Source organism: Eleutherodactylus coqui, chromosome 3, assembly GCF_035609145.1.
Source record: "Eleutherodactylus coqui strain aEleCoq1 chromosome 3, aEleCoq1.hap1, whole genome shotgun sequence".
NCBI lineage: Eukaryota > Metazoa > Chordata > Amphibia > Anura > Eleutherodactylidae > Eleutherodactylus > Eleutherodactylus coqui.
This window is the reverse complement of record NC_089839.1, coordinates 225,644,588-225,669,036: the sequence shown is the minus strand read 5'-3', so window position 1 is coordinate 225,669,036 and position 24,449 is coordinate 225,644,588. Positions and strand designations below refer to the sequence as shown.

Below are 24,449 nucleotides of genomic sequence, written 5' to 3'. Positions count from 1 at the left end.
AAGTGAAATGAAGCCAGCTGCAGAGTCAGACAGCTGGGGGCGCCGCAGGGAAAATCAATTCAGGGGACACAATACTGCAGGCCCTTCATTCACAGGATGGGTGGGGGTCCCAAGTGGTCAGTTGTCCACCAGTCATAGTGTATCTTAGCAATATGCCATCACTATATGAGATGGAAATCCTCCTTTAACCCTTGAGTGACAGACTCATTTTATGCCCTAATGACCAACCAATTTTTCTGATTTTTTTGAGGTACAAGTTGTATTTTAATGACATCATTTTGGGTTACATATAATGTACTGCATAACTTTTATAACATTTTTTTAGGAGAGTGGGGCGGGAATTTAGTAAAAAATAAATTCCACAATAGTTTTTTTTATTACATTTTTACGGCATTTATTATGCAGAATAAATAAGTAATGACATTATTCTCTGGGTCATCACGATTCTGACCATACCAAGTTTACAGTTTTCTTATTTTTGTACACTAAAATGTGTTTCTTTTATTTAAGATTTGTTTTTGTACTGCTGCATTTCAAGAGCCAGAACATTTTCATTTCTCCATTGGTGCCGCTCAATGAGGGCTTGTTTTTGCGGGATGAGCTGTAGTCTTTATCCCATTTTTAGGAACAAAACACTTTGATCACTTTTTCTAGAGCCAAGATTAATCAGCAATTTATCTTTTTTTTAAGCATTGTTTACTGTGCAGTTAAAATTAACTGTTTTCGTGTTTTTTGTTCTTTTTTCATGGTGTTCATCATGGGGGTAAAATAATGTCATAACTTTTTTTTACAGGTCATTATAAATGGGGAGATACCATATTTGTGGTGTTTTTGTATTTTTTAGCATAGTAAAGGGGGGATGGTAGGGTTTTACATATTTTTTCTTTTTTTTTTTACACTTATTTAACTATTTATTTTGGTCCCATTCGAGAACTTAAATATCTTTACCTTTGTTGGTTCTTATAATATTCTTCTATACTTTAGTATAGCAGTGTATTACGTTGTCTGTGAAGCTACGCCAAGGGTCACCGTACATGGCAAACCTGGAGGCCATCTTTAAGCCTCTTGGTGCCAAGGCAACCCATCAGGACCCCTTGATCACATCTCGGGGGTCCAATCGGTGACAGAGGGAAATCTCTCCCTCTGTCAGCCTTTTACATGCCGCAGACACATTCACTGCAGTATATAAAGGGTTACACAGCAGGGATCTGACATTTTTCTGGTCCCTGATGTTAGAAGAGGTGCTCAGCTCCCACCATACAGCACTGCATCAAAATCAAGCCAATTAGTGACCACCATCAAAAGGCGTATGGGCATTCAATAAGGGGTATGTCCACACGAGGTGGAATTTGCTGCAGAACAGATCTGAGGCGAATCCGCAGTGCAAAATAAGAAACAAAAACTGCACCGTGTGGTGTGGATTTTGATGCAGTTTTTGCCATGGAATTTTGTGCAGAATTCATTTCATTTGAAATGGTGGATCCCGCATCGGAAATCCGGTGCTGTAACTAACATGCTGCGGATTTAGATTCCACACGCATGTCAACTTAGACAGCGGATCTTTTCTATATTGTGTGGTTGAGATTTGGAAAATCTCATCCACTTTGCTACTACTGTAAATGCCGCAGATTTTCAATGCGGAGGGTCTGCACAGAAAATCTGTGACAAATCCACCCTGTGTGGACATACTCTTAGGGCGGCTTCAGACGACCGTATATCGGCCGGGTATTCACGCCGGCTGATATACGTCGTCTCTCTCTCTCTGCAGAGGGAGAAGGCTGGAAGAGTCGGGAGCAGTGCTCTGAGCTCCCGCCCCCTCTCCGCCCCTCTGCACTATTTGCAATGAGAGGAGGCGGGACGGGGCGGGGCTAAGTTCTGAGAATTAGCTCCGCTCCCATCCCCTCATTGCAAATAGTGAAGAGGGGCGGAGAGGGGGTGGAGAGTTGGCGGAGAGAGCTCAGAGCACTGCTCCTGGCTCTTCCAGCCTCCTCCACCTGCAGAGAGGGATGCCGAATACCGGCCGGCGTGAATACGCGGCCGATATACGGTCGTCTTAATAAGCCCTACGGGTGCGTACCACAGTGGGAAAATTTTTGCAGAAAATCGGCACCAAAATCCACCCAAATGGTGCATAACTTGATGCAGATATGCTGCAATTTTTTTTCAATTGTGGAATGCAAATCCGCCACATGTGAACCAGCACTGTATAATAATAAACTTCAGCAACTTTTTTATAGACTTTCAAGATCTCTGTTTACTCTCAGTGAATATGAACATTCCTGTTTTCGTTACAATGTATCCAGTGCCGACAATCTTCTATAAGGTCAACACATCGGCAGCACAAATTTCTCTCCCATCCTGATAGTTTTCTACAATGTATCAGGGCAGGTAACCTTTGTTACAATGTATCAGTATGGAGTCTGGGTTGTTTATATTACAGAAGATTGATAGATTGGATACAATTGTAGCGAACCCTCAGCTGTGAGAAGTGTTGTGTTTGTACAGGTGTTTTACAACTGGATGTGAATAAGAATGTTCCCATTCACTAATAGCAAGCAGAAAATTATGAATCCCAAAGTACAAAATTAGGGAATCCGTCCCATGTGGGAACTATAATCAGCTTCTACACGTGACCCCCAGATCTGGTTATATATATATATATATATATATATATATATATATATATATATATACCCTCCTATATGCATATTGTAACCATTCTGTTTGCTGTTCTGGTAACATTGTATCATGTTTTATTTATGGTCCCTCTTGCTCTTCATGGTTTGATCCCCTCCATTGACATTCATCTTGTTTCATTGATGCCTCCACAGAAGTTCCGCCGCCGGGCCTGGATTCATTCACCTTATTTCTTTCTTTATCCTTTCTAGGACAAAATTGCCACAGAAAGTTTACCCCTGTTAGGTTTCCACATTGTGCCCGACAACTGGGACCAGAACCCCAAACTGGGCACAGTGTTCCAGCTTTACCACAAGCAGACCCTGTTCTATAACTTCAAAGCAGCAGACACCAATGCAGTCATCAGGTACCACCGCTGCCCCCACCACCGCTGGTCTGCTGCTGCCTCTCTGCCTTCTTATCTAGTCTGTCCTTGTCTTCTAGCAGAAATGAAGTGCAGGTCACAGTGTTACTGAGCAGCGTGCAGCTGTCAGAGCATGCTGGGAGTTGTAGGTCCACAGTATAGACTTTCTAGAGCAGTGGTGTCAGGGGAGCAGAAGATGTAGATGGAAGTGACCACCCAATACTGCAGGCAACATTTGGGGAATGATGGTAGAAGTTTTGCTTTAGGGCTGCAGCCGAGAGAATTGAAACCTAATATATGATAAATGATCACCACTTGATTGCACCACTACCAGAGGTGCAAATCATAATGCACATTGTATCTTAAAGGGGTTCTATCACAATTACAAATTATCCCTTATCTATAGACTAGGGGATCACTTGCTGATTGGAGGGAGTCTCACCCGAGACCCCTGCTGATCTTGAGACTGGGATTCCCTGCTGTCCTGTCACTTTGGGGGTCACTTCTCCACCTCAGTAACGTTACTATGAATGCAGCGCTGGCCAAGCATGTGCAGTCAATGCTCCATTCATTTCAATAGGGCTGATGGAAAAACCCGAGCGGCACCCACTCAGGTATCTGCACAGGCCTATTGAAAGTGAATGGAGTGTTAATGTGCTTGCGCAGCCAGCACTCCGTTCAGTCTCCTCCTCACTGTGGGGGTTTGAGTAACCCTGCAGTAAGAAGGATGGGGGACATGAGACCCCATAATGTAACACCCCAATATTCAAGGAACCCTCACAATCATTGTATTCAGGGGCTCCCCGCAGTGCTGGTCTGTTGCTAAAGTAAACCCCATCCCTTCTTCTAATAAGTGCTATGGATATCAGCCCAACGTTTTGTCTCTAAAGTTCCTATAATGAACTATGCGTCTCCATGGTTACAGACTACGAACAACTGCTTGACTACAAGACTATCAGCAAAGTTTCTGCATTTTATTTATTTTATCAGTGTAATAATTGGGGTGACATCACAGCGCAGGATGGAGAGGGACATAATCTACACTACAACTTTACTAACTGCAAATCTGAGCACTTACACTGAATGGCCCCTTTATTAGAGACCCCCCGGCTCTCTCCCAATTGGCGCTTTCCTTTGTGGAAATTCTCCCCGTGACCCCGGAGTGCAGCATAATATCATGTGACAAGTTTTCCGTGGATCAGTTTCAGGGTGCATTCATACGTTGCGTAAACGCTGCACAACCGCAGGTCAGAGTTCCAGTACAGTTAATCCGCAGTGTTTCTTTTCTCTATACTAGATTGACCCGATGATCCCTAACCGAACATAAAAGGTTTCAAAAGTGGTGGTAGTAAACTTCTAAATCTGCTTGGTTAGGTGATTATTTAGAGGGTCACTTTGTATTTGGAGCAGATATCCAATATAAAAAAAGCCTACAGGTCTCTCTGTGTCTGTCTTTCTCTCTGTTTGTCTCTCTCTCTTTCTGTCTCGGTATCGCTCTGTCTCTTTCGTTCTCTCTCTGTCTGTCCTTGTCTGTTGTTCTCTCTGTCTCTCTATTGCTTTTGCAGGGTCTCTCTATCTTTCTATTGCTCGCTCTCTCATTCTGTCTATTGCTATCTCTCTCTGTCTCTACGCCCTCTCTGTGTTTCTCTATTGCTCTCTGTCTGTTTCTCTCTATCATTCTCTTCATTGCTCTGTCTGTTTCTCTCTATCATTCTCTTCATTGCTCTGTCTGTTTCGCTATCGCTCTCTGTCTCTCTATTGCTCTCTCTTTGTCTCTCACTACCTTTTTCTATCGCTCTTTCTCACTGTCTATTGGTCTCTGTCTCTATCGCTCTCTTACTGTCTCTCTATCGTTGTCTCTCTCTATCGCTGTTGGTTGGGCAGTGTATGGTGCAGCTTAGCAGTATATGCTGTGTTGCTTAGCAACGCTTCATTCATTCCAGCATATGCCTGAAGCACAGCAGCGCCACCCATAGACTTAACATTGTAACTTTCAACCCACCTGACAGTCCCTGAATGTATTAAACTCACATTTGATGATTTTACGGCAGCGGTGAGTATGTGTGTCATCTAATGACACCAACATCATACACCAAAGTTACAGCAAAGGGGGCAAAGTGTGGTGCAAGAAAAAGCATGTAGGCTTATTTATATTAGATGTAAACAGGATTTTCTTTAATCCCATTTGCTTTAATGGTAAACATTTTCACAATCCGCAGCATTTCCACAACGCTTGAACGCACCCTCAATCTGAATCCACATTAAATAGGAAAATCCAGCAATCTGAGCCACGTCCAACGAGACTTGGTCATTGGTGCTAGACTAGCCGGGCCAGGATTTCACAACCAACCGCGTAGGGTTTTCTTGTGGTTGGCTTGGCGTCATAATTCCCCAACATTGTTACAAGGCTTGTTAAAAGGTCTGGCATTGACTTGCAGGAATGTTGCCTTCCAATAGGGGCACTGTAGAGGCATTGTTTTGTCTTCCTATTTGGTTTTTCTAATGTAATGGTCTGGAAAGTACACAGAGAATGGCTTGATCAAAGAGAAACATCCACCAAAAGGGGATCCTGTGAATGGAAACAACTCGTCACCAAAAAGGGTCAGAGGAGCTTGTCAATAATCATTCTGACCAACAGGCGCTGCACAGTCAGCAGAATACAACACTGGTGCTCCAACTAAGGTGTTTGAATGCCTAATTTGTCGTTTCTTAGCATAGATGAGATATAACAGCAGATAAGCAGTTCCAGCACCATTGTGTAAGAGAAACAGAAAGGAGAGACTCCAGCGGGCAGAAGAGCGCAAAACTTGTATCATTGAGCAGCGGAAAAACATCACTTAGGGCACATTCAGACGACCGTATATCAGCCGGGTATTCACGCCCAGCCGATATACGGCGTCTCTCTCTGCATGGGGAGGAGGCTGGAAGAGTCGGGAGCAGTGCTCTGAGCTCCCGCCTCCTCTCCACCCCCCTGCACTATTTGCAATGAGATGAGGCGGGACAGGGGCAGAGCTAATGCCCAGAACTTAGCCCCGCCTCCTCTTATTGCAAATAGTGCAGAGAGGCGGACAGGGGGTGGGCGCTCAGAGCACTGCTCCCGGCTCTTCCAGCCTCCTACCCCTGCAAAGAGAGATGCCGTATATCGGCCGGCGTGAATACCCGGCCATTATACGGTCGTCTGAATGCACCCTTAGGCCGCCTGCAGACGACCAGGTCGGATGCGGCTGCAGGAATTCTTGCAGCGGGACCCGAGCTCCTGCAGAGAGCACCGCGGACTCACCTGCTCCGGCTCTTTCATGTGACGTTTCTCGCAGAGCCCCGCGCAGAATTAGAGCATGCTGCAGTTTGGTTGCTGCGCGTTATCTCGTGCAGACAAACCGCGGCCGACTGCATAGGATTGCGTATTGTAATGCAATCCTATGCAGGCGTCCAGGGGCGGAAAGTCTGCGGCCTTAGTCAATATTTGTTGCATTGTGCTGATGGGAGGTCAGAATTTGGCGCAAGCAGCATCTAATTAGCGGCAACAAAAAGCTTCCTGTCCACAAGGGCCGATTATGCTCCACCTAGTGGAATCTATACCATGACAAATTGCTGCAGTTCTGAAGTCCAAAGGAGCCTAATATGCTACTAGATGGGGGTCTAATAAAGGGGCCATTCAGCTCTATAGCTCATCAGTTCTACCAGTCACTGGCATTGGGTTTCTGTACTGCGGGCGATTCCTGCCTCTTGTAGTGTGGGCAGAGAAGCTTCCCATCAGGTGAGGTCTTCCGGCTTCTGCCATCACTGACGCACACGGCTCGCCTTCATCCTCCATCATTATTCTTCCTTATTTTGCTAACTTTTCTTCACTTCCTTTTCTTACTGACATTTGTGTTTTTCACTTATTTATGCAGAGTGTAACATCAAATAACTGCAGTATGTTCAATCTTACAATGTTTTGCCTGTTGCAGAACTACAACTCCCAGTAAGGTCTCACCGGCTTGGAGTCCTATTTCTGCAGCAGCTGGAGAACCACAACTCTTTGGTTTTGGTCTACCCATTTTATATACTAAACATGTTGCCTCTCAGACATGGATGAATATTGACCCCAACTACTTTACAAATGACCTCTGTCAATTACATCTTATACTCCAGTCACTTCCAAAGCTGCATTCACACTTGTTCTTTTCTTCCTTCTGGTTCCTGTGCCTTACAGAGCAGGTGCAACAGCATTTAGACATACACGGTTACGGTTAACTTATAAAAGGAAAGTGTACGGCCCATTTATGACACAGTTTACACCAGGTATCCGAGATAGAAAAGCCACATTTTGGTGCATCCAATCTCATGCATCAAAATCTGCAACTTTTACCTTTCCATGCCCCTATTCAAAAGTGGTGTGTAAAGGGGGCAGAGTTTAGTGGGAGGGGTGTGGAGCCACACTCGGATTTTGTCCAGTTAATTGGCAAAATCCGTGTCCGGGATTTGACACATTCTGACAGGTCACTTCTTATGCAGATCCACGTGAAACCATGTCAGAAATTCTGCACACAGCTTTTGCCCATTGGCAGGACTAATTCCACGTGCAGATCCACGGCGAGAACCACAGCAGAATAGTCGTGGCTTATTGGCGCGGTTTTACTGTCCGATTCCGTGCTTTCACACAGGATGGAAACCTCCACATATCTTAAGTGCAGATTTTGATGCATAATTGAAAAAGGTAGAATTCTGCATCAAAACCAATATTAAGACCTACAGAATTTGATAGCAGAATACTTTGTTCTGTGTGTAGGTGCCTTTATACAACACCAGTCTGAGGAGATCTCCCTCTCTGACTTCCACAATGCAATGCAGCAGAGCGCAGTCCTTTCCAGCTCTCATGACAGTTCTGACAATGGCATCCAGAATTGTGAATGCAGCTTTGGGTGTGAATGGAGTACTAAACATGATGGAAAGTTACTTAATATTTATGCCGCTTCCACCTGTAAAACAGTTTTTGGAAGTCCAATAACAGTGCAGGTTATTTATCCGTGCCTCCTGCCCCGTTTTACAAGTGATTTAATGACCGTGATATTCTAAAAAAGTTACAAAGTTGTCAGGATATAAATGACAAAAATATACAATGTCATAACGCCCTTTACAGCAGCAGCTCGCTTTACTGCAGACCATTCATTATCAGAATCACCCAATAAAACTTTGCTTTTTATTGCCTCCTGCAGGTGGGTTGAAGCCATTAAAGCGGCGTCGGTCTTATAGCATCCGCTCTCCTCAATGAACGTTACAAGTAGAATGTAAATTCAACTATTTCAAGTAGCAAAAAAATTTTTTTATAAGAAGAGGATCGCCTGGTGCCCCCTGCTGGCTGCAGACTGGAGCGTCTTCCTCCTCAGCTCTATGGGACTTGGTTTTCTTACAGTCTCCAGTGGAATGTATTGCGGCGCTCACTTCCTTGCTACTTAGGGCTTTTTGGGTTGCAAAAAGTCTCAGTTTTCCCAGTTGGGGCACTCTGAGGACCTCCAGACAGCCCCGTTTACAGTTTCCTGATGATTTACACTTAGCAGGTAATTTTATATTGTTTTTACCGGCCTCTGTGACAAGAGGTGCTTGTCAGCTGCACCAAGAAGAAGCCGCGGCTGCACGTCTACAAGCATTATGGAGGAACCCCACCCTCAGCAGAGATCAGCTTATTTTATAGTTCACAGTTAGTAAGCGCCAGTCTATGCACTATGAGGATATGTCGACACACGCCTATAGACATACGGGATTATACAATGGTGGAGTTCCCCTTTAAGCAACCTGATTAACCTCTGAGATGACTCGATTAAACCTCATATCATGTATTCTCTCATGTCAGTGTTATGCAACGGAGGAGCCCGACCAGTGCTGGAGGACCACCGTATACTGAGACTGCTGCAGGTGGAGGGGAAATCGTTACCTAAGGATATGTTCACACCTAGTGGAAGTGCAGATTTCCTGGCCCCTGTCAACATCTGCAGCATTTTGGCGATTTTGACTCAGAATGAGGCTAGACGTAAAGGGGATGTGCGAATGGCAGAATCTAACGAGGATTCTTCCATGTGGATTTCAACCCTAAAATCTGCACCAAAATCCACAGCTGCGGAATTCAACACCAAAATCTGCCGGTCTAACTGTGGATTTTGATGCAGAATTGCAGGCAGCGTTTAGGGACCTTTCACACGGACCAGAATTCTCCAAGTGGGCATTTTTGCATCATAATCTTATCCCCTATGGGACTTGAATTCTGCATCTCTTAAAATCCGCACCTCTTTACTTGAAAACCGTAAGATTAAATTCCGCTGCGGAATTAAGGACGTCTTGTGGAATTGTTGTTGCGGAGTTTCTAGTATACAGGAGCTGTATTTCTGCAATTAAAGTCTGGGGGGGAAAAAAATGCAAGAAAATTCAGAAACTATCCTGCAGAACACAATCCGCATGCTAAAAACGGAATATCTGCTCTGGGTCCTGTTGACAGTTTTGTCCGGTGTGAAATGTCTTCTAAGCCATTTTCAATTCCACATCAAAATCTTCAACTAGGTTTTGGTGTGAAATTTCCAGATTCTGGTGCATCCTGTGGGCTGATTGCCCTCATGTGAAAGCGCTGTGAATGGGCAAAACCAGAGCATAGAATTTTTTTTTAAAGAATTCAGTATTAATTAGCAAAATGTCATTAATGCAGTATTTTGCTAAAGATTCCACACCCAGATTTTGCCCATTAAGGCCCAATGCCCACAGGCAGATTATCGCTGTGGAATTTGCAGCCAGACGCCTGCCGCGAATTCCACAGCAATGTCCGTCCATAGCATGCCATGTTAAAAGATTCTTCCATGCCCACGAGCGGAAATCAACTGCGATTTTACGCTCACAGGAAAGAATCGGAGCATGTTCTATTCTGTGGGGGGAAAAAAAAACAAAAAAAAAACAAAAACACAGAGAATGGAAGCAGTCTGTCCTGTGGCGAGTCGCCACAAATCCGCATAATCGGCGGTGTGACATGCCTTGCACTGTGCATGCATGCCGGCTAGTGAGTATCGGTCTCTGGGGGGCATCGGGTCCAATTTTGCAGTCTGAATCCAAACTGACCTTGGGCATGGAGGATTTTTCCACGGTGGATCTGATTGTTCAGTCCACAGCAGTAATTTCAGGGTGAGCCTTGGCTTTCTGCTGTGGATATTCATGCAGATCCATACATGAATTTAACCCGTCAATGGGGCAGATCAGTGTCAGTGCGGCCACATGAAGAAGTGACATGTCAGGTTTTTTTCCTCCCAGCAATGCTCAGAGTTTCCAAAAATTCCACACCATGTGACCTATGGCGCAGATTTTCAGGGCATTCAAAGGAATGGTAATTTGGCCAGGGAATTCACAGCAAGATTCTCCCATGTGAACGAGTCCTAAGGGTCCCTGCGGAGGTTGCAGAGAATTACACCATGAATGGAATATATCTCTGCAGTACTATGCAGTCACATTGCTCCCCTCCCCCACCCAATACATCTATACTTCTTGCATTATATTCATGAACCAGGAAGCTCAGGATGAATGTCACTATGGATCCCACACTGATAGGGGGCGCTGCAGTGCATGTAGGAGGACACACAACAATGCTGACTGTTACTGCAATCTATGAGGGCGAGCACGCCAGTGAAGGCATGCTGAATATAGTAGTCCTCCGGATTATTCCTATGACAAGTGCATTGCAGACACCCTGATCTTACGCTGTACCGCTGTTTACAGAGATCTCGCTATTCTTTACAATACGAAAGCCTTAAGACGACATACAGCCAGGTTCACCTCATACGAAGAATCTGTGAGGATCTGTAAGACTTCTCTGTAGAAATAAATATGTCTAACGGTGATGTCATAAAGGACGTGTGATGTCATGATGGACGCATGCGCCTGTTTCTTTAAATTTGTGAAATTATTGATTTGTCTGCAATTCTTGATGAACATCGACTGAACGCGAGACCTTCGAGGAATAGATTAAGGCCTCTTTCACACGGGCTACAGAACGCATGTATGTGAAGCTCATGGGTTCCAATGGGTTCCTCCAGGCTACAAAACATCCTCATGTAAAATAACCCATTGGAAGCCATGGGCTTCACATACATGTGTTTTGTGGCCCCTGTGAAACAGGCCTAACCCCCACGGTCCAATATTCTACCTAAAAAATGTCAAGTCTTTTACTGCAGCTGCAAACTCATAGCAGTAGTGTTGCTGTACTTCTCCATTCTTTGCACTGCAGTTTTGCTTGCTTACATTGGCTGCTATATTATACACACAGCAGGAACCCACTGCACGGACCGCAAGGCAAGATGCTAACCACCGCAGAGAAACAAAAAAAAAAAAACGCAAAGATATCGCTACGCTTTCGTGTGGCAATATCGAGATTTTGTGTCGCTACAAAGTCACGCGACTTTATAGCACCACATGCAAGGATTTTCGGGGGGCTGGAAATATAAGCCCTAGCTGCATAAAAAAAAAAAAAATACATGACCTCTCCGGCCCTGTCAACTCCCCACGCGTCTTCCCTGAAGCTCCTTGTAGTTGTCCTGCAGAACTTCCTGGTCGGGACTTTGAAAATCCCCGCCTCCAGGAAGCTCTGCCTCTGATTGGTTCTTGTGCGCTGGCTCAGCCAATCAGAGGCAGAGCTTCCTGGAAGGCCTCCAGGAAGGCGGAAATTTTCAAAGTCCCGACCAAGTAGTTCTGCACGAAAACTACAAGCAACTGTCGGGGAGCTAGGGCTTAGTTTAGGGCTTTTACAGTAGGATTTCCTACTGTAAAAGTTGCATCGCACCGCATGAAAACTGCATTTTCGTGCGATGCAACACATAGGGAAACATGGGCTACAAAAAAAAATAATTGCAAATCGTGGCTGTATAGAGCATACCGCGATTTGTAGTCTCTCAATGTCGCAGGCTACAAAACGTCGCTTGTGTGGAAGAACCCGTAGAAAAGCATGGGCTCTACATATATGCGATTTGTAGAACTGTCGCATTGTGAGAAAATCTACCATGTGGCGGTAGGCTAAAGCGACCCTCCGGGCCTGGAGGAAAAGAAAGAAAAGATGGCCGAACCACTTCTCTGACTACCTGATGCACACTGCATAGTAAGAATCAATAGGCTAAGACACTACATACTGCTGTGACTGGCTGGCCCTGGTGCTCATGGGGGCAGCACTGGTCAATCAAAGCAGGTATGGTGTCTCAGACTAATGCATAGTTTGCATCAGGGAGTCTGAGAAGGTGGTGCAGCCATCTTTGTTTCTCCAGGCCCAAGGAAGGGCAGAAATCACTGTAAACAAGCCTAAAGATCCTTTACACGCAGAGCAATTTGCTTTGAGAGCTGGTCAATGAAATCAGCACTCGTCTACCTGGCCTTCAGGGGGCTACTACACAGCAGTAATGGCAGCGTTCCCTAGACTCTGCATGGTGATTGGAAGGAGAAGTCCAGGTGCCGTCCACACAGACGCTAAAATGCTGCGTTTTTTGCTCTATGAGAGATTGAGTAAGAAAGCAGATTTATGAAACCAATGTCTTTCAATGGATTAATTTACATCTACGATGTGTTCTCTGTCACGATAAAAAACTAAGCAAAAAAAAAAAGCAGCATGTTCTGTCCTTCGTCTTTTTTTGCACCTATGTTTCCATATGAGCCATCATTTGTGCGATTTGGGTGAAAAAAGGCCCAACTATGCACTTTACAAAGCGGACAGACATTTGCACCACCGCTGCATTTTTTGCCAGCCCAAAACACAAACGCCCGTGCGGAGGCACCCTAAGGCCATGTTCACACGGGGCAGATGCGCCACAGATGTTCGGTGCAGACATGGAATAGAAGATCTGCGGCATTTAGGCTGGGCTCACACAGGCGGATTTGGATTGTGGATACCGTGATCACCTTCCATGTCAGCGATCTGCGGTAAAAGGCGGGCATTGAAAGGCTTGATTCACACTCGCAGATATGAATTGCATATTCCACAAGCAGAAGAAAAATCACAGCATGCTCAATCTTCTCGCAGACAGCCTCCATAGACTTCAATGGAGGCTGTCTGGCCCGCAGCCCATGCACCATTAACATGGCGTATGGGCTGCGTGTTCCTGCATTATCACTAAGCGACAGCATGGGAAATACAATTAAACAGCCAAAGAAAACAAAACTGTACTGCGCATGACTGCCGCCATGACGCAGGGTTGCCGGACAGACTCTCAGCCGTAATCCGCTGCAGGCCCCCCGTGTGGTATCCGACCCGCCCATGTGAGCCCGGCTTTACAGTAGCAACAAAGTGGAGATTATCAAATGTCTCCATACTTTATACATGCATTTTGCTGGTATCCTTGTCACTACTGGTACATGAGGTGCCACCTGCAGCCCATCAGGTTGTACAGGTAGTCCTGCTCCTCCCGAATGGCACATCCATACGTGCCGAAGCATGGTGGCTTACTGCGTCTCCCAGGACAGATAGCGGAACACAGGGCACTACACCAGAGAGGCGGACAGACAGGAGTCAACCAGCATCTGGACCAGTATCTGCTCGTGTGAGGTAAACCAGCTCTCTGAAGAGACACTCGGCATGGGTGCTATAACGACTATATACTATAGCCCCCTATGTACAAGGCTGTAGGCCTTGTACCCCCCCCCCCCATCACCTCCATGCACAACAACGCAGCCCCCCTACAGCAACCCCCTATGGGCAAGAATATATAACTACTATAGTACTGCCCCCCTATAGCAGTGTTAGCGAACCTTTTAGAGACCGAGTGCCCTAACTGCAACCAGAAACCCACTTATTTACTGCAAATCGCCAACACATCAGGGGGCATGGCTTATCACGACGTATGATTTTACCCCCGTTGTTCTAAAAGGGACGGCTGCATCAAACTAGACAGTGTGCAGATTTTGACTCCTTTTTGGATGCGGAAATGCTGCTGAGAACATACCCCAGTGGTAACAGTGACCCGCCCACTCACGGCCCCCCAGCAGTGACCCCCCCCCCCAGCCCCCAGTAGTGACCCACCCCTCCCACTCACGACAGCCCCCAGCAGTGACCCCCCCCAGCAGTGACCCTCCCACACACAGCGGCCCCCAGCGGTGACCCACACCCGCCCACTCTCGGCTTTCCCCTCCCACTCTCGGCGGTCCCCAGTGGTGACCCACACCCGCCCACTCGCGGCTTCCCGCTCCCACTCTCGGCGGCCCCCAGCAGTGACGTCCCCCCCCACTCACGGCGGACCCCAACAGTGACCCCCCCCTCCCACTCTCGGCAGCCCCCCAACAGTGACGTCCCCCTCCCACTCTCAGCGGCCCCCCAACAGTGACATCCCCCACCACCACCACTCGCGGTGGCCCCCAACAGTGACGTCCCCCACCACCACCAATCGCGGCAGCCCCCAACAGTGACCCCCCACTCATAGCAGCCCCCAACAGTGACACCCCCCCCCCCACAGCAGCCCCCAACAGTGACACACCCTCCCCCCACTCAGAGGCCCCCAACAGTGAACCCCACGCTCACCACCACTCACGGCGGCCCCCAACAGTGACCCCCCCCCCCCACCACCACTCACGGCGGCCCCCAACAGTGACCCCCCCCCACTCACGGCGGCCCCCAACAGTGACGTCCCCTTCCAATCACGGCGGCCCCCCAACAGTGTCGTCCCGCTCCAATCACGGCGGCCCCCCAACAGTGTCGTCCCGCTCCCACTCTCGGCGGCCCCCAACAGTGCCCCCCCCCGCCCACCAACACCACTCACGGCGGCCCCCAACAGTGACGTCCCCTTCCAATCACGGCGGCCCCCAACAGTGACGTCCCCTTCCAATCACGGCGGCCCCCCAACAGTGTCGTCCCGCTCCAATCACGGCGGCCCCCCAACAGTGTCGTCCCGCTCCAATCACGGCGGCCCCCCAACAGTGTCGTCCCGCTCCCACTCTCGGCGGCCCCCAACAGTGCCCCCCCCCCGCCCACCAACACCACTCACGGCGGCCCCCAACAGTGACGTCCCCTTCCAATCACGGCGGCCCCCAACAGTGACGTCCCCTTCCAATCACGGCGGCCCCCAACAGTGACGTCCCCTTCCAATCACGGCGGCCCCCAACAGTGACGTCCCCCTCCAATCACGGCGGCCCCACACAGTGACGTCCCCCTCCCACTCTCGGCGGCCCCCAACAGTGCCCCCCCCCCACTCTCGGCAGCCCACAACAGTGCCCCCCCCCCCCCCCAACACCACTCACGGCGGCCACCAACAGTGAGCCGCCAACAGTGACCCGCCCCTCATAGCGGCCCCCAACAGTGACACCCCCCCCCCCCCACTCATAGCGGCCCCCAACAGTGCCACCCACACTCACTGCAGCCCCCAACAGTGACACACCCTCCCCCCCCCCTCACGGCGGCCCCCAACAGTGACCCCCCACCACCTCTCACGGCGGCCCCCAACAGTGACCCCCCACCACCTCTCACGGCGGCCCCCAACAGTGACCCCCCCACCCCACCCCTCACGGCGGCCCCCAACAGTGACCCCCCCACCCCACCCCTCACGGCAGCCCCCAACAGTGAGCCCACCACCACCACCACTCACGGCGGCCCCCAACAGTGACCTCCCCACCACCACTCACGGCGGCCCCCAACAGTGACCTCCCCACCACCACCACTCACGGCGGCCCCCAACAGTGACCCCCCCCCCCACCAGCACCACTCACGGCGGCAGCCAGAAGTGACTCACCACCACTCACGGCGGCCCCCAGAAGTGACCCCCTTCCACTCACGGCAGCCTCCAGCAGTGACAGTGACATCCCCACGTGGCCACCAGCAGCAACAGTTTTCCCCTGAGACCAATATACTTACCCCCCTCCTCCTCGTGGAAGCGCTGCTGCTCGACGCTGATCCTAGGTGTACATTGTGACATCAGTGTGCTGCCGGACTCCTCCTACCTCTGCTCTCACGGAACCAAAGAGGAGACGTCAGGGGAGGGGGAACCCGGCTACACACTGACGCCACAGTGTGTGTCGGGATCAGCGCAGCTGCATGAATACCGGCAGGGGAGGGGCGCAGCCCCTGCCGGTATTCACTAATGTGAGCGGCCAACGACGGCACGTGCCATAGGTGCGCCACGACTGCCCTATGGAAAAGAATATGCAACTGCTAAAATACTGCCCCCCTATGGACAAGAATATACAACTACTATAGTACTGCCCCCCCTATGGACAAGAATATACAACTACTTCTGTTGTAAATAAATGATTGCCCCAAAAGAGGCAAAGTGTCTTATTTTGGGGGAAGGGGACATCACTGAGTGGCTGTGATTGGCTCATCGAGCGCTGGCTGTGATTGGCAGGCTGGGGCTGGATTAACAAATCACAGCACACGCTTTGCTGGAGGCGGGGTATTCAAAGCCCCATCACCAGGAAGAAGCTCAGCTGTGAGACGGGGAGGACACAGTTTGCTGTAGTGCTGCGGGAGACCATTGGGAGGCATTGCCATGCTGTGGACCATGTAAGTATACTTTTTTTTTTTAATGCAGGTTAGCCAGGTCTTATTTTCAGGGGGTGGGCTTATATTTCAAGCCTCCCCTGCAACCCAAGCAGGTCTTATAATCAGGGTAGGTCATATTGTCAGGGAAACCTTTTAAGCCTCTCCCCCTCTGGACAAGAATATTCAACAACTCCAATAATACCGCCCCCTATGTACAAGAATATAAGTGCTATAATACCGCCCCCTATGTACAAGAATATAGGTGCTATAATACCGCCCCCTGTGTACAAGAATATAAGTGCTCTAATACCGCTCCCTGTGTACAAGAATATAAGTGCTCTAATACCGCTCCCTGTGGACAAGAATATAACTGCTCTAATACCGCCCCCTGTGGACAAGAATATAACTGCTCTAATACCGCCCCCTGTGGACAAGAATATAACTGCTCTAATACCGCCCCCTGTGGACAAGAATATAACTGCTCTAATACCGCCCCCTGTGGACAAGAATATAACTGCTCTAATACCGCCCCCTGTGGACAAGAATATAACTGCTCTAATACCGCCCCCTGTGGACAAGAATATAACTGCTCTAATACCGCCCCCTGTGGACAAGAATATAACTGCTAATACCGCCCCCTGTGGACAAGAATATAACTGCTCTAATACCGCCCCCTGTGGACAAGAATATAACTGCTCTAATACCGCCCCCTGTGGACAAGAATATAACTGCTCTAATACCGCCCCCTGTGGACAAGAATATAACTGCTCTAATACCGCCCCCTGTGGACAAGAATATAACTGCTCTAATACCGCCCCCTGTGGACAAGAATATAACTGCTCTAATACCGCCCCCTGTGGACAAGAATATAACTGCTCTAATACCGCCCCCTGTGGACAAGAATATAACTGCTCTAATACCGCCCCCTGTGGACAAGAATATAACTGCTCTAATACCGCCCCCTGTGGACAAGAATATAACTGCTCTAATACCGCCCCCTGTGGACAAGAATATAACTGCTCTAATACCGCCCCCTGTGGACAAGAATATAACTGCTCTAATACCGCCCCCTGTGGACAAGAATATAACTGCTCTAATACCGCCCCCTGTGGACAAGAATATAACTGCTCTAATACCGCCCCCTGTGGACAAGAATATAACTACTATAATACTGCCCCCTATGTACAAGAATATAACTACCATAATACCGCCCCTTATGTACAAGAATATAACTACCATAATACCGCCCCCTATGTACAAGAATATAACTACTATAATACTGCTCCTCTATGTACAAGAATATAACTACTATAATACTGCCCCCTATGTACAAGAATATAACTGCTATAATACTACCTCCTATGTACAAGAATATAACTACTATAATACTGCTCCTGTATACAAGAATATAACTACTAACACACTGCTCCTATGTACAAGAATATAACCACTATAAGACTTTCCCCTATATACAAGAATATAACTACTATAATACCGCCTCCTATGTACAAGAATATAACTACTATAATACCGCCTCCTATGTACAAGAATATAACTACTATAATACTGCCCCCTATGTACAAGAATATAACTACTATAATACCGCCCCCTATGTACAAGAATATAACTACTATAATACTGCTCCTCTATGTACAAGAATATAACTACTATAATACCGCCTCCTATGTACAAGAATATAACTACTATAATACTGCTCCTCTATGTACAAGAATATAACTACTATAATACCGCCTCCTATGTACAAGAATATAACTACTATAATACCGCCCCCTATGTACAAGAATATAACTACTATAATACTGCTCCTCTATGTACAAGAATATAACTACTATAATACTGCTCCTGTATACAAGAATATAACTGCTATAATACTGCCTCCTATGTACAAGAATATAACTACTATAATACTGCTCCTGTATACAAGAATATAACTACTATAATACTGCTCCTATGTACAAGAATATAACCACTATAAGACTTTCCCCTATGTACAAGAATATAACTACTATAATACTACCTCCTATGTACCAGAATATAACTACTATAATACCGCCTCCTATGTACAAGAATATAACTACTATAATACTGCCTCCTATGTACAAGAATATAACTACTATAATACTGCCTCCTATGTAGAAGAATATAACTACTATAATACTTCCCCTCTATGTACAAGAACATAACTACTATAATACCGCCCCCTATGTACAAGAATATAACTACTATAATACTGCCTCCTATGTACAAGAATATAACTACTACTTCCCTTAAGTGATGCAAGTGAGGCATTTTTGACAGACTAAAGCGAATACAAAAACGCCTTACATTAGCACCCCCCAGTGGCGTTTTTTTTTACTTTGCATGACAGCGTATTTCACACAATTTTTTTATATATTACCTGTTGCCACTTAGCAACGTTAACACACACACAATGTAATTGCATATGTACAGCATCTAATACACGCCCTTATAGATCACGGCTTTATTGCACTGAATACACGGTAAAAATAGAAAATACTGCATACTTTCATCCACAATGTATATACACAAGTGTGAAGGATACATGAAAACCAATCTACTTTTATTGACTCCATTTGCTGTGTATTTTTCCCCATCTTTCTTATTTACGCTATTAACCCTTTCCAATCCACTGTCTGACCTCTGAAGATATTATGCTTTAAAGGGGTTGTCCCGAGGCAGCAAGTGGGTCTGTACACTTCTGCATGGCCATAATAATGCACTTTGTAATGTACATTGTGCATTAATTATGAGCCATGCAGAAGTTATAAAAAGTTTTATACTTACCTGCTCCGTTGCTAGCGTCCTCGTTCCCATGGTGCCGACTAATTTTCGCCCTCCGATGGCCAAATTAGCCGCGCTTGCGCAGTCCGGGTCTTCTGCAGTCTTCTATGGGGCTCCGTGTAGCTCCGTGTAGCTCCGCCCCGTCACGTGCCGATTCCAGCCAATCAGGAGGCTGGAATCGGCAGTGGACCGCACAGAAGAGCTGCGGTCCACGGAGGAAGAGGCCATCTTCAGCGGTGAGTAGAGAAGTCACCGGAGCGCGGGGATTCAGGTAAGCGCTCCGGTGAGCTTTCTTTACCTCCCTGCATCGGGGTTGTCTCGCGCCGAACGGGGGGGGGGTTGAAAAAAAAAAAAACCCGTTTCGGCGCGGGACAACCCCTTTAAGGCTGTACAGCTCCAATGTTGGAAGACATCCATCGGGGTTCTCTTACTGTATATTGCCAGCCTCTCTGCTGTCGGAGCCTATCCAACGTGACACCTAATGCAGTACTGGCTTTAGCCAGCAGATAGCGCTGTTGTATAACGGCAGAAAAAGAGTAAGCCCCCTAGGAAAACCAGGATACAAATCGGATTGAAAAGGGTTAAATTACGGTTGCGTGAGCCCGGCCTTACTAAGCTATAACATTTTATGCCACTAGAGGACTCCACACAGTTAGGGGGTTTTTTTTGTTAATTGCACTGCTGACATTTGTAGTTCCACTGAAGCTAGTTAGCAAATGGTTTATCTAAGCAACATCCAGTAGTTTTAGCATCGCCAGTTTTTGTTCTTTGCCAATAAAGCTTTTTGAGTGTATGCACATCGCCCGTCTGCACAATATCTGTGTATAAAGTTTATACAGAATAAAAAAAAACCTGACAGTTCCAGTCTGCGATGGGAGGGGCCCGTTCTAACCACGCCCACCGTAATTTCAGCCAATGCATTTTCTTTTCGTAGGGTGACGTCACCCCGCCCGCGATCCGAGCGAGAGGGAAGAGGAAGCAGGAGAGGGGGGGAAAGAGGCGGCGGAGCGCGGGGTCACGACCTCTGACCTCTCACCGAAGAGAAAAACTCAAAACAACCGAAAGAACCGGGTTTGTCGGGCCGTTCCCGCCCGCGGGGAGCTGTGGGGGCCGCCAGGAGCTGAGGGGATGCGGCTGTGACAGGAACCTCCATCGGGGTGAGGTAAGGACGAGCTGCGCTGCCGCTGAGGCCTCCGCGGGGCGGCCGGACTGGCAGAAACTGGCTTCTAGCCAGCGAATAAACACCCGTGCGGACTCCGCACCCCCTCCGCTTTACCGGGCGCGCCTGACAACCGGCCTGCCCTTCCTGACAACGTTGACAACCCGGTGACACAACACCCTGCTGAGCCACAGTCTGCCTCCGAGCGCCCGCCACCTCACGCCATGCAGACGGAGAGCCCCGTTGCCCGCGCTCCCCTCTGCCGCCTCCTCGGCTGGCAGCCCGCCAACAGCCGCCATATTTCTCCCCGAAACTCGCGGCCCTTATTTATTTATTTTGTGACGTATAAGAGGGCGGGGCGTCTAGCCAGCCAGTGAGCGTTGGCATTCGAGGAAGTGGGCGGTGTTTCGCGATGACTGACGTTTCCCTTGAACAATCACGGACTCGGGGGGCGTGGTATGGGCGCTGTGTCTAGTACTGGTGATGGCTGTGATCATCGCCATCTAGTGGTGGCAGCTGTTATTACAACCTAGAGGTTTTTCTGAAAACAATGATTAATTAGAGTTTTATTTTTGTGACATCAAATGAACTGGAAAGAGGGGTAGGGGACGTTTTGGGGGGAGGGGGTCATAATGATTCTATTTTTAACCTCTTTAGGAAGAGAGATTTATTATCTTTCGTTTTTTTTTTGTCCCCACCTTCCAAGAGCCTTAACTTTTTAATTTTTTTCTGTTCACATGGCTGTAAAAGGGCGTGTTTTATGCAGGGCAACTTGTAATGTTACTGCTTAATGTTCTGTATAATGTACGAAAAAATGTTTAAGTGAGGAGAAATAAAACAAAAACAGCAACTGCGCCATTTTCGGTGGGGTTAGGTTTTACAGCGTTCACAGTGCAGTAAAAATGTCATATAAACTTTGTTCTCTCGGTCAGTACGATTACGATAAAACCAAACATATATAGTTTTTAAATGTTTTTCAAGAGTAAATAAAAGTTGTTTTTGCTTAAACAAAAATTGTTCTCCATCGCCGTATTCTGAGATTCGTAACTGTCCAATATTTTTGTCGATTGGGCTGCGGGGGCTCTTTTCATTGCGGGGTGAGCTGTAGTTTTCATTATTACCATTTTGAGAAACATACATATTTTTGATCCCTTTTAGAGATGAGCGAACGTACTCGTTTAGGGCGTTTTTGCACTCGAGAACCGCTTTTTCTGAGTAACCGACTACTCGGGTGAAAAGATTCGGGGGTGAGTGGGGGGTTGCAGAGGGGAGTGATGGGGGGGGGGAGAGTTCCCCACTGCTACCCCCCGCTCCACCATGGCGCCCCCCGAATCTTTTCGTCCGAGTAGTCAGTTACTCGGAAAAAGCAGTGCTCGAGTGCAAAAACGCCCTAAACGAGTAAGTTCGCTCATCTCTAATCCCTTTTTATTCACATTTTTTGGGTGCCAGGATTCTAAAGGAAAGCATAATTCTGGCATCATTTTTTTCTTACAGCCTTCACCGAGCAGGATAATGTATATTGTTATAGATTAAGCCTAATTACACACTGGCGAGTGCGATATCGGGCCGTAAAGCTTGGCCTTATATAGCACTCGCCAACGTTCTATGTCGCTGCAGATAGGAGGCTTTTTTATATTAAAACCGTCTCGCATCACTTCAGGTCAGTAGCGATCCTCCAGGTCCAGTGGGTAAACCTTGCATCGCACTCGCATGCATCTTGCACACTATGCGATGCTGTGCTGGCCACATTAAAAAAACAACATGCGATGCGAGGGCACACCCAATGATAGGACGTGCTGCGATTTTTTTTTTTTTCTGCACCACAATGCAGCAAAAATTCACTTATGTGTAGCACCCCACTTAAAAGAATGGGTTTATATTTGTGTGTCTCAATGCACAAATCTCGCGCGAGTTTTTAGGCAGTGTGAAAACCGCCTAATAGTCAAGATTTTTGCATTACAGAACGCACAAAACTCACACGAAAATAGATGCCCTATTTTGCTGCGAGAACGCAAAAAGGTTGACAATTATTTCCAATGGGTGAAAAAAATAACTTTCTTGCGAGTGTGATGCGAATTTAAAAAAAAATTCTTATTGAAAATACATTCGACTTTCACACGCGTGAAAATCGCTTGTTCAGTGAAGCAATGCAAGTTTCTTGCAAAACGCATGGCACTGGCATGCATAAAGGCAGAGATGCAAGAGTGATATGGGTCCGAGTTTCCCATACAGATATTGCGCTCGCCCGTGTAAATAACGCCTTAGGCTGTCAGTGTGCGATTGGTCAGGTCTGGCTGCTGAATCTGAGAGCAACCATTCACCTTGGGAGGGGGGTGGGTTCCGCTCCCCTGAGCGATATGGAATCGAACCCCTGTGCTGGAGCCTCCTGCTAGATCTGTATGCTGGAGTGTTACAATGTATCAGTCTGGACAGTCCTCACATATCGGCAGTACAGATCTCTCTCTTGGCCGGATAGTTTGTTTCAATATATCAGTCTGGAGGTCAGGATGTTTAGCTCAGAACCTGTGGCAGTGTACTCCAAGGGGTGCGCTGCACGGCAGGGGTGTCACTGAGGGCCACATCAGCATAATGGTTGCCTTCAAAGCGCCATTTCTAAGGGCTCATTACGTGGTAATACGGACAGCTTAAACCCCATTAATGTGCATTGGAGTATGCAGAAACAGGTTTTTCATTTGTGGATTTTGCACGTGTGGAAAAAAATTGCAGCATTTCCTATTTTGGTCCATATTGCAAACTGAAATTGCGCCTTAAAGATGATGGGATTATGTAAATTCGCAGTAACTATACATGATCCGTGCGCATTCACTGCAGATATATTCACAGTGACAGACAGACTAAAATATAACTTTTATTCAAGACTAACATAAAATAATGACTTGGGCTAAGAACAAGACAAACATAAAGACAGAGAATATTACAGATAGGTCGGTAATTGGAGTTATTAGAATCACCCCACCTAGGCTATGGTAAAGACGAGACTGAAGAGTCGCTAGTGATGCATCAGATAGTCCGTAATTTAATGAGTAGAACCACGGGTATCAGATATAAGTCTAAGAACACTTTGGTACTGGAGCAAAATTGCTCAAAAAACCTATGGAGATCGCACTGGTTTAGTCGTCACTTGCAATTAATTAATCCAATGGTCACTAAAGTGGGGCCCCAGTACCTATAAACTATAAGAAAAGTGTCACGCATCAGTATAGCGACCGTCTGTAACAAAGTGGTCACATTCGGATAGGTTGATGATCACAGGATTTGATAGTTACTTAGCCAATAATATGATTTGAGGAAACCATAAAAGTACCTCAAGTATTTGGCTCAGAGTAGTATCAGTCCATATCATTTGGAAAGAACGGTAAGCTCTCTTTAGTATAAGTATAGCTCAATATACAACTCATATAACTCAAGAGAGAAGAATGGATGACCTCTCTTTATGTGAAAGGGTGATTACTGCTCAGGAATAATTACTGCTCGTAGAAATATGATTACTTGCTCAGGAATAATTACTGCTCAACGCGTTTCCCTACTAGGATTGTTGGTAGTTCATCAGGAGCAATTGTATGAGTTATGCCATACGATATGACGTGCCACAATCTTGTTTTGGGACACAAAGAGTTAAGAGAAAGTGCCACAATCGTGTTTTGGGACACGAAGGGTTAAATACTTTGTCAGATTTTGAGAAAGTACCACAATCGTGTTTTGGGACACGAAGGGTTAATTACTTTCTGCCAGATTTTGAGAAAGTACCACAATCGTGTATTGGGACATAGAGGGTTATATAATCTCTGTCAGATTTTTGTTGGTGTGGTCATGCAGGCTAGTTAGGAGATGTGCAGGAGATATACTGATTTATAGAGAAATGCTGCACATCAACTAACCTCAAAGAATTGAAATGGGATCAGAACTAGAAAGTAGGGGATTATTCAAGACCCATACTTAGTTCATCA

General features: G+C 47.0%; 2 protein-coding genes across 3 annotated transcripts in view; both read left to right on the top strand.

The window, feature by feature from the left end:
- FGD5 (FYVE, RhoGEF and PH domain containing 5) overlaps positions 1 to 10,924 on the top strand; it is a 145,909-nt gene extending 134,985 nt beyond the window's left edge. Inside the window, exons 20-21 of one of the 2 annotated variants that reach the window (XM_066597011.1) lie at positions 2,889 to 3,043; positions 8,239 to 10,924. In XM_066597011.1, the coding sequence (XP_066453108.1) occupies positions 2,889 to 3,043; positions 8,239 to 8,275 (192 nt within the window). In that variant the 3' untranslated portion in view covers positions 8,276 to 10,924. The remainder of the gene's footprint in view (positions 1 to 2,888; positions 3,044 to 8,238) is intronic. The other variant, XM_066597012.1, reaches the window with a different exon arrangement.
- Positions 10,925 to 20,361: 9,437 nt separating this feature from the next.
- Positions 20,362 to 24,449, top strand: part of NR2C2 (nuclear receptor subfamily 2 group C member 2) — a 28,614-nt gene continuing 24,526 nt past the window's right edge. Inside the window, exon 1 of the mRNA XM_066597010.1 lies at positions 20,362 to 20,484. The gene's annotated coding sequence lies outside the window, so the exon portion shown is untranslated. The remainder of the gene's footprint in view (positions 20,485 to 24,449) is intronic.